General features: G+C 48.9%; 1 protein-coding gene across 1 annotated transcript; it reads right to left on the bottom strand.

Moving 5' to 3' along the window:
• Nucleotides 1-281: 281 nt before the first annotated feature.
• Nucleotides 282-9,931, bottom strand: CYYR1 (cysteine/tyrosine-rich 1; the record flags this gene model as incomplete). The annotated part of the gene is made up of 3 exons (XM_010149610.1): nt 282-415; nt 3,775-3,932; nt 9,749-9,931. Coding segments are annotated over 3 exons (475 nt in total), but the record flags the coding sequence as incomplete, so codon positions are not given.
• Nucleotides 9,932-10,538: the final 607 nt, after the last annotated feature.

Below are 10,538 nucleotides of genomic sequence, written 5' to 3'. Positions count from 1 at the left end.
CAGCAACGGGCCGCAGCTGAAGCTACGCACGGCTGCTAAGCGCTACTCATCAGGCACTAACTTACAAGAATGGTTTCTTTGGTCGCGTGCTCTTTAATCATGAAAGGTCATGGTCCGGAGGGGGCAGTTTTCTTGTTCTTCCTTGAGCCATGGCAGCCCTCCCAGGTTACTTCAACACCTGGCCCCACGTGTTGATGCAGACACCATCCTATTGTCCCTGAGCTGACAGTATTTGTTCCAATGGTGCTGGCTGTTTCAACAGGCAGTTGGTATCTGTGTAATTATTTCCCTGAATACCCAGGGTAAGGAGGGGGTGGGGGATACTGTATTGAAGTCTGTGGAGTTGGAGTGTAAGGTGGAGGTAGGTCAGCTGGGTAGTCCATTTCGTATTCGTAACTGTATGGTGGTGGAGCCACTGAAACAGGAAAGAAAAGAAGACATAGTGAAAAATCTGTTCATCAGACGTAGGCCCCCAAGTATCTTCTCGCTGACGCTCTGACTTCCACACAGCAGATGTAAAGTCTCCTGGCCATGCGCTCACTTGTTTTGCAGACTGTCATTATGCAGTCACTCTATCTCAATGCAAGCCCTTGCTCACCGCCCTTCACTGCTCAGCCCTGCGCCCACTGACGTGCCAACAGTGTTTGAGTGGCCATTTGGCAGATGGTACCAGGGTGAGGTGGCAGAGCTAAACGCCTTAAGGGGAGGAAGGTTGGGGGTTTATCAGATTCATTCCCTTTCACCCCCTTCAGCAGCGACATGGACATGTCATCTCGAACTATCGGTGCAGCCAGGGCTTTCGCTGATCCCCACAGACCTTTCAACCACCCTCTGGATCCCCAGGAGATGTGATCCATGCCGTGCCATGGCATGCCAAACACAGCTGAAAGCTCCTCACTGCACAGCAGTGCCACACCTTCCAGGGCAGATGATTGACATCTTCACAGGACGTTCCAAGTGCTTGGCTGAGGAAGAACAAAGGTTTGCCTTGTTCACCACAATGGAGACACCTGAGGAGAGTGTCATTTATGAACTGTGCCAGGCATTTAGGTAGCAACAAAAATCACAGACTCACAGAATGGTTTGGGTTAGAAGGGACCTTAAACACCATCCAGTTCCAACCCCCCTGCCATGGGCAGGGACACCTTCCACTAGACCAGGTTGCTCAAAGCCTCATCCAGCCTGGCCTTGAACACTTCCAGGGATGGGGCATCCACAGCTTCTCTGGGCAACCTGTTCCAGTGCCTCACCACCCTCTCTGGGAAGAATTTGATTCCTTCTATCTGATCTAAACCTCCCCACTTTCAATTTAAACCCGTTACCCTTGTCCTGTCACTACAGACCCCTGTAAAAAGACCCCTCCGCTTTCCTGTAGGCCCCACAAAAAATATTCACAAACATCTGAAAACATTTTGTCAAGTACTTCTAATAACCTTACAGAGTAAGGATTAATTCAGTGATCATAAAGACAGTAAATGCTGCAGAGCAATAGCACGGTAGAAACCGAAGTCTTCAAGACCCCATTAGAGCACTCTCCACAAATTTTAAGGCCCAGAGTCTGGTGCTTCTCTGTTCATGCCACCATGGATGCTTTCCTATCCCCTCCCTATATGTCTCAGGCAGACTGGCAGTGAAACAGCACTTAAACAGAGAGGAAACAGAAACCTAGGGTGTTTGTGATGGGGGGACGAGACTCAAATCCCAGTGTGCCATGAAAAGCACTCCCTGCTCTCTGAACACCCGGCTGCCACCATCGCTGAGGCCAAAGGAAGGGCTTTCCATTCCTGCCCAAAACAGGTAATGGCCAGGGGGAGGGTTGGTCACAAACCCTGTAGCCGAAGCCACGTCAGTCATTACTCCAGCGGTGTTCATGACAGCGGGGAACACAGAAATAATTTCAGAGCTTACTCATCCTCCAAAAGCCTGCTGCTGCTGAGAGGAAAAACTGCTCGAACTAATGTTTGCACCAGGAATGGGGAGCCTGCAGAATCAAACTGCCTGAAGGTGGAGAGACAGTGGCGAGTCACTGCAGGAGCACATGTGGGGAGAAAAAGGCTACAGCCTCAGAGTCTTCATTTTGCCCTTGTTTTTACAGCTTGCAGTGACTATTAGATTCTGAAGCAGCTTTTCAGCAATTTGTGGTTGAGAATATTGCAGTTTTCTTTCATTACTCATCTCTCTATGCAAAACAATGTTACAATGATACGGATGATTATAGATGGTTTAACTGGAAAGTAAGAGCATGAGGGAGAAAACACACTCACAGCAGTGAATGTGATAAAGGAACACGTAATAAATATTCCATAGCTTGCCTATAAGTATACATAATGCACCTGGGGTTTGCTGCAACCTTTGGAACAGGAGGGAATATAAAGGCAGGGGATCTCTAAGAGTAGGATGAGGGGACTTTATCCATGAAACCTCACTGCCTTTTATTGCAGTGAATTCTCCAGTTATCCCAAGGCAATTGCTCCTGGATTTGTAATTAACAATGTCACTGAAGCAGAGACATAGCTGCATTGCATAAATACTGTTATGCTCCTTCCAGGGTCAGCTTTGATCTTCAACAACGTGGTGGGGAACCCAGGCAAATGAGACTTGCAGACCCCAGCTGGCTTGGTGCAGATCCACGTGGTGCCCCTGTACTCCAACCCTAGGCTGTCACGAGTTGACAAGTGTGGTGCAGAGAGGCTCTGCACAGGGCTAGCGTGGGTACAGCCTGACGTACCCCTTCCCACTCACTATGGGCACAACTGCACTAGAGCAGACCCATGAGGGGTCCCTGCTGTCCCCTGGGGTGCCTGTGACAGCTTATTAGCTCAGTGCCACATCTGACTTAGGCTCTCTGCCTCCCCTGCTGCTGCCCGGCACCTGAAACACCGTTACACCAAAACTATGTGAACCCGCAGACAGGTCGGCATCAAACACAACCAACACCAGCCTGGAGATAACAAGCACTGCCAGGTCTCAGCTAACTTTGACCAAGGCACAACGGGCATCTCTGCTCCATGCTCCAAGTTCCCATCGGTTCAGGCATGGTACCAGGTGGATGCAGAGGGCTAGTGTGGATCCAGCACTGCAGGCCAGCCAGCAATCCCTCCTGGGACACACAGCAAAGAACACATGACAAGGGCACCCATGTGCCTTTGCAGAAGTCATCTGGGATCCCGCAGCACCCAGCAGGACTTGTGAGCTCTGGCCGAGTACCAGCTGGCTCAGGCTGCACTAGAGCCACGCGGCACCACTCGAAGCTTTTGCGCTATGATCCACAGAGCATATTGTCCAGGTTTTCTCCTCTCTTTGGTGTGCTGGGCCCCTGTTATATTGGACAATGAAAGGGAGCTGACTGTACATGAACAAGAGCAAATACCAGACCACAAAAGAACAACCGATCCAGCGCCCAAGAGCCTCGGGCACAGGGAGAAGGTCTATGGGGCACAGCGCAGCACCGCCTCGAGCGAGGTCTCAATGCAGTGCCGCGAGCACCGCAAGCCATACAGCTGTGTGAGCATGGCGCCCGGCCAGATCTCATTAGCCCACGGCCTGGCTGAATAAATGAGCCCAGGCAGAGGGCTGCACTGACGAACTCCGCTATTGCTGAGCTCTCTCGCGTTTCTCAGCAGGGAGTCGTGCTGTTCCCTGTTCCCCTCCGGACTGAGAAGAGCCTCCCGCTGTGTTCACAACCCCCATTTACTGCGGAGCCAGGACTATCCAAAGATGCACTTCTACCATGAAGGCAGGCGCTCTTGCAGGGGTGTCGTTTCGCTGCCTTACCTGGGTACGTGCTGATAGTGTTGATGTGCGTAGTTCGGATGACCCCTACTCGCGTCCCACGGTTGTTCTTCATGCACATGCAGATGCAGATGGCGATCCCAGCAATCACTCCCATTATAAATACTATACCGAAAACAATTCCAGCGATGGCTGTGCCTCTGCAAGGGGAACGGAAACATGCGGTCAGTCTCAGCCAAATACTGTTTACAAAGCAAAAGGCTTTTCTCAGGAGCAGCCCCCATTTGAGGAAAAAAGTGTATATTGATTACTGAAAATGCTGCAAATTTTGATCCATCAGGGCATCTGCACAGAAGAAATGAAAGATCTCCACAATCAGAATGAGAGACTCTTTCAAAGTCGCCTTTGCAAATGTGCCAGATCACTGCTGATTTACTGTATATTGAATCTTCCCATTCCAGGGCCTTCTGAATTTAACAACTTTTAAACATCACCAAGAATAATTTCTTCCCTCTCCCCTCATCACACAGGACTCTCTTTCTTTTCCCCTAAAGGCACCAGTATAATTTTCTTTTGAAAAGAAAGAGTAAGTTATCCCCAGTAATATATTCCAGAAGCATCCCGAAGCGCCTGCATGCTGTGCCTCCACAGGAATGGTTTTGTCATTGTTTTATCTTAGGTCAAAAAGTCCTACTGCTGTGCTTGTGAGCCCACAGATTAAGAGGAGCCTTCTCTTCTTGAGGATGAGCAGCAAGAAGCAAAGCAAATGCCCACTCTTTCACACATCTGCTACTCCAGCCAGCATAAGTATTTGAGGCTTAAACGATTTCTTTCAAAACAGTCCAGAGGAAAGAATTTAGCTCAGCCCCTGAAGTAATGAATCAGACTTTCCTTGAAATTATATAGAGAAAGGAAAGGAAGCCTTATTGCACTGACACACAGGAGAAAAACCTCACCAGTAGGTACTGAAGAGCTCCCAGTAATACAGAGGGCAAAATCAGCCTTTCAGATGAACCCCAGACCACTCAGGTTTGCTGTCAGGCACAGGCAGTGAAGCGTATGTTATAGGAAAGACAGTATTTATAGCCTGCCCTATTATGAAAAAAACCCAACAGTGATTTGCCAGAACTACTCTTACACCGTTGCATCTTTTCATCTTCCAGCAAAGATTTCACATAGCAACCTTGCTGGCAACTTTTTTACTGAACATTCTAATCAATCCAAACTGATAGTTTGTCAACATGAAGAAGCTCCACTAGGAATTATTGCAATGCACGGAATAAAACAGGCACTGCAATACTACAAAGACAAATATTTAAAGGAGTCTAAACCATAGTTGGGCTTTCTTACACAAGTGTTGGAACAAATAGCAGGCCCGACTTTCAAACTGCTGATAGCCCACTGGCTTCCAGAAAGTCACCAAGAGTCAGGATGGACTCAGTACTTGAAAAATCAGACCTTCCATTTGGGAACCTAAATATTAATTTAAGAGCTTGTTTTTAGGCTCCAACTATTAAAGAACTTGGCCAAGATTTGCAATACAATCACTGAATTATATAGCAGAAGTAAACACAGACAATTTGCTGTCTTTCTGAAATACACTGCTAGGGAGCCTAACTGCTCTCTGCTGTTATGTAGCAATGAATGAAAACTGTGCAGGGACAGTAAACCTGTTAATATTTTTCAGAATATATAAAGGCTTAATTTAGTAAACCTTAACTCATGACAGCAAGCACCTGGCCGTAAAAACAGTACCTCAAAACACTGATGTGATCAAGTGCTTTGGTATTAAGCACCATAAGTAACTGGAAACACTACCTCCCCCACCTGCCACTGCCTCCCCGATAGTGTGCATCATTAGATGGTTAGAAAGACTGTCTGAGGCTCTTGGAAGATGTGACCAAGAGAACTCCAGCTGCACCCTAAGGAAAACCCAGCCGCCATCTTAGAGGCCGACTATAGTGGGTAACTTAGCACGTGTTACCGCCCTAGTGCTAAATTCAAAGTTCTGTATCAATAAAGCACATTTTAAACACAGTTTAAATAGCTTGTCTCAGCTGCCTCCAAAGGCGAAGGTGTCCCATTTGTTCCAGAGGTGGTCAGCCAGATGCCATTCAGTCACCTGCCCTGAGCAATGGGCTGCACTCTTCATATGCCGGTGCCTGCCGGACGCTCCAGCCTCACCCCCAAAGCCCAGTCTCCCCTTTTGCATGACCAGCCACTGCTCCAAAGCAATATCGCTCCACTAATATAAACGCCCATTCTGTGATACTTTACATAAGAAGTAAAAGTATTCATAAGGAAAGGAAAAAGGATGGCAAAAGGTCTGTTGCCATCTTCAGAAGGAGTTTCCATCTTCCACAGGGTAACCTGTGGAACATGCTCCAGCCCACGAAGATGCTCCAAGAGCTGGAGCCCCTCTGCTATGGGGACGGGCGGAGAGAGTGGGGCTTGTTCAGCCTGGAGAAGAGAAGGCTCCGGGGAGACCTTATAGCACCTTCCAGTACCTGAAGGGGCTTAGAAGAAAGCTGGAGGGGACTTTTTACAAAAGATTTAGATTAGATATCAGGAAGAAGTTCTTCCCAGAGAGGGTGGTGAGGCACTGGAACAAGTTGCCCAGAGAAGCTGTGGATGCCCCATCCCTGGAAGTGTTCAAGGCCAGGCTGGATGAGGCTTTGAGCAACCTGGTCTAGTGGAAGGTGTCCCTGCCCATGGCAGGGGGGTTGGAACTAGATGGTCTTTAAGGAACCTTCCAACCCAAACCATTCTGTGATTCTATGGTATTTCCTGAGCTATCAACCTGATACTTATACACGTGCCAGCTTGCTTTGGGTGACGGAACCAAGATCTGAGGACTCACTTGCAGTCCTATAGCTTTTCCTAGTGAACGTTTGGTGGTGTTGGCTGACTGGCACTGTCTTGCCTCTGCAAAGAAACAGCAGGAGGGCAAGACACAATTGTAGAAAGCCACTCTGTATCTGCCTGCATCTGAAATCCACACAGGGCTGGAATCCACTGGCAAGTCTGAAAAGGCCTCTCAGTCTAAACACAACCATACTGGAAAGCAAAACCCTCTTCTGACAGGCTAGTGAACGCGAGTCAGTAAGCAACATAAGGAATATCCACTAAAGCATCCTTTTGTTGGTCCTCATGGTACCTCCTGCTGGTACAGCCATGAACCAGAAGCCAACATGGCCACCAAAGACAATATTCGTCAGCTTAGTTCTGCTGAAAAAAACAGTAAGTGCAAGTCTTGCTCTCGGTTCTGAAATCAGGACTAAAAGCAGTTTAATAGCCAGACCCAGTACTGCTCGTGGATTCAGATTTTCACGCTGTGGTGGTAAATTCAGAGCACCTATGGAGGGCTCCGCACAGGGAGCCCGGGATGCAGAGCGAAAGATGTAGGTCACTTTTTAAATCCGGTTACGCCTGGGTGAGTACCAGTAGAAAGGCACCTGCGGGTCTCAGCGGGCTTCAAACCAGATGCACTGCCACACGTGTGAAACTGTTCCAGGAATCAATGCTTGTGGGGAAAAGAATCTGTTTGAGGGGCCTTCAGGAGATGTACTCTCCCAAATATCTGTATCAGAATGACGGTGAGTCAAAGCGTAAACTCATCCCGATTCAGAGACCTGCAGCCCCGGCCACTCACAACAGCCCCAGTAAAACAGGGGCGCTCTGACCCCACACATCAGGCTGCACCTTCTCAGCACCAAACCCTGGCAGGACAACGGTCATGCAGGAGCACACAGCACGACAAGAAATGCTTGTTCTTTCCGTGAAAAGCCCATGGTATGACCAGAACATCTGAAGAAAATAAGCATGTATTTTTTATAAAATGGCTAAGCTTCTCTTCCTGCTATTAGAGAATTTTTGAAAATAAATATCCCTTATTTAAAATTAAAAAATGATTGCTTTGTCTCTCTCTCACTGACATTTTTAGACTTCCATACAGAGGTACAGAGGGATACAGAGATTTTTCATGCTATCACCACCATAGAGCTGTTCAAGGGAAACTGCCTGAGAAAAAGGACACCGTAAAGCAAAAGAAGACCTAGACACCACACAGCAGAGTCACATAGCAACTAAGAAGTTTGAAATAAAGGAAAAATCTTTGAAATGTAACAATTTGAAGGAAAACATTATGCAAAGTCCTTTACAGAAGCAAAGCCAATGAAAAGACTGCCGCAGAAAAACAATGCACAGAAAAGATGGAGAGGAGGAAAAATCGTTTTGAAGCAGTGGAAATGTCAAGAGAAATTGCTGGGGTAAAAATGAGATATTCAAAGAAACAGCTTTCCACCTTATTTACAGCCTGAAGTGTCTGGCCCAGCGCTGTGCAGGGGATCAGGCCTTTTGCTGGGTGGCACCAATGCTGGCAATGCTGGAGCCAGGCAGGGCTCCCATTGCTCTTTCAGAGAACCCGCCCCTTGGGGGAACCCCTAACTTCGGTGGTTTACACACGTCCTGGAGGCCACACCAGCGGTTGCTCCGGACTGAACAGGCATCGATTTTTAAATGCATTGCCAGTATTTGGGAAACAGGTATATGTAGCCTGCACTGCTGTATGGCAGAGACATTGTAGTCCGCTGGCCTCGTTTTTTCTTTCTTGGGTTTTGCCCTAACTTCACACGTGGTATGGCACGGAGCCTTTGTCGGGGAGCCTGGTTTATAAGTGAAAAAACCCTCTTCTTCACGGAGAGGGTGGTGAGGCACTGGCACAGGTTGCCCAGAAGCTGTGGATGCCCCATCCCTGGAAGTGTTCAAGACCAGGCTGGATGAGGCTTTGAGCAACCTGGTCTAGTGGAAGGTGTCCCTGCCCATGGCAGGGGGGTTGGAACTAGATGGTCTTTAAGGTCCCTTCCAACCCAAACCATTGTATGATTCTATGATTCTAACTGCAAAGAAAGAAAAAACCTGTCAGTCAGCCTTTCCAGAAAGCCCACACACTGCAATTCAAAATGTTTCAACACCACTGTCAGTGAGACAGTCCCTCTGGAGTCTGCCTTCTCCACCCCTGCTTCCCACCCAGGAAACCCCAGTGGCATGCATGACCCAAAACCTCCCTGCTTCACTGCAGCTGTGCGATGCTGCGCAGCCAGTACCAAAACCTCCCTGCATCACTGCAGCCGAGCGATGCTGCACATCCTGTCCCCTCTGGCCTCCTCCTGCCTCTGAAGCGTCCTCAGCATGGGGGCATGCACAGGTCTGGCTCCAGATACGGGTCAGGGTAAACCAGGTGAGGCACAGGGGAACAGATGCCCACCAGCATGGGCTCACTGCATCAGAGACCTCCAGCCATGTCCTTGCATCCCAACACTGCTTCAGCCTCCCCCCAGAACTCTCCTGCTAAGGCTTGGGTTGCACTCGCCTCCACACCTGCACCTCCTCAGTGTGCCAGGACAGCCCCAGCTGCCAGCCCCATTCTCCTCTGAGGATGCCACGGGGACAGTTTACATTTGCACATCCCCCCATGTCCCCACCTGGCAGCACCCCTTGCCCCCCGGGGGCTTTGGAGGGAGTGCGTGCTGCCTGACGCTCTGCTTGCTGTCCCTACGCCCCTGGACTCTTCAGCTTTGGGATGTGCAACCTGCACACCCCTGCCCTTTTTGCATCTGTTATCATTCACAAGCAGATGGTACCTCTTGATTTCTGTTTTTCTTTAGCCTTCTCCTCCCTGGAACACCTTCAAAGTCTTGCTTAAACTGAAGAAACCACTGGGGCGAGGAGCCAAAAAGATGCCTTAGAAAGAGCATAAGAAAAGGGAGAAAACTTTCTCTCCTGGTCTCCTCCAACGTTTCACAGCTCAGCAACTTTCTGAGCCAGACAGGTTGGTTTGGTTTTTAACCGTATCACTCGGTGGATTTCTCCTCTGCAAACCTGCCCAGCCTCATCCTGAGCTCATGCAAATTTTAGCATTCACAGCCTCATGTGGCAAAGAGCTCCCCAGCTTAATTACGCATCTGAAGAACTGTCTCCTCTGCTCTATTCCGAACTGAATGCCCAGAGGTTTCACCTGAGCCCCCGAGCTCTCAGCTCGTCAGCCACCAGCTTCCCCTTCTGCACTGCCGGTGATTTACAGACCTTCAGCATCACACCCAGGACCCCCGTCCTGCTTGGCTGTTCAGCATACAGGGACCGCTCCATGCCGCTGACCACCTCGCACCTCTTCTCATCCTCTCCTCTTGTTTGCCAGTAACTGCAGCAGAAGCACATACGGCACAGAGGCCCAATAACGTTTGCTGTTGTCTTCTCTGTGTTGTTCTTAAATAATCCACAGATCTGTTTTTTTCTTGGCTGTCAAACAGTCGGGAACTGAGATTTTATGGTGCTATTTAACATAGTACCAAGTCTCATTTCTTAGAGGTAATGTCAGCCCAGAGCCCATCCATTCGTGTGGTAGTTTGGGTTAGTTTTCCCTGTGGGCATTACGTAGGGTTTACGGGCCCTGGATCTCCTGCCGGGACTCGTGTCCTCTGCTGGAGGACGCAGGCTGAAACTACCACGGGTGAACTTAAGCCACCAGTTTTTCCAAAGGCCAGCTCACGCCCTAATACTGTATCAGTTTAGAAACCATCACTGCAGAAGTGACAGAGCTCTGCACCAGAGATGCATTCATATTGGCATGAAGCTCCTTTCATCCTGTAATAGCTCATGCTAGCAATTTTACAGAAATGTGACCGAGTATGGCAAGACGTTGTTAGAAGCATGTGAAGATCAGTATTCCCACTCTGCCTTTGCTATATTTCATTACCATATTAGTGCAACAAAGGCGTGTCATTCTCATTCTTCACTTTGCTCAGCTG

Source organism: Eurypyga helias, unplaced genomic scaffold (assembly GCF_000690775.1).
Source record: "Eurypyga helias isolate BGI_N326 unplaced genomic scaffold, ASM69077v1 scaffold944, whole genome shotgun sequence".
In the NCBI taxonomy this organism is placed as follows: domain Eukaryota; kingdom Metazoa; phylum Chordata; class Aves; order Eurypygiformes; family Eurypygidae; genus Eurypyga; species Eurypyga helias.
This window is presented reverse-complemented; position numbering and strand designations above follow the sequence as displayed.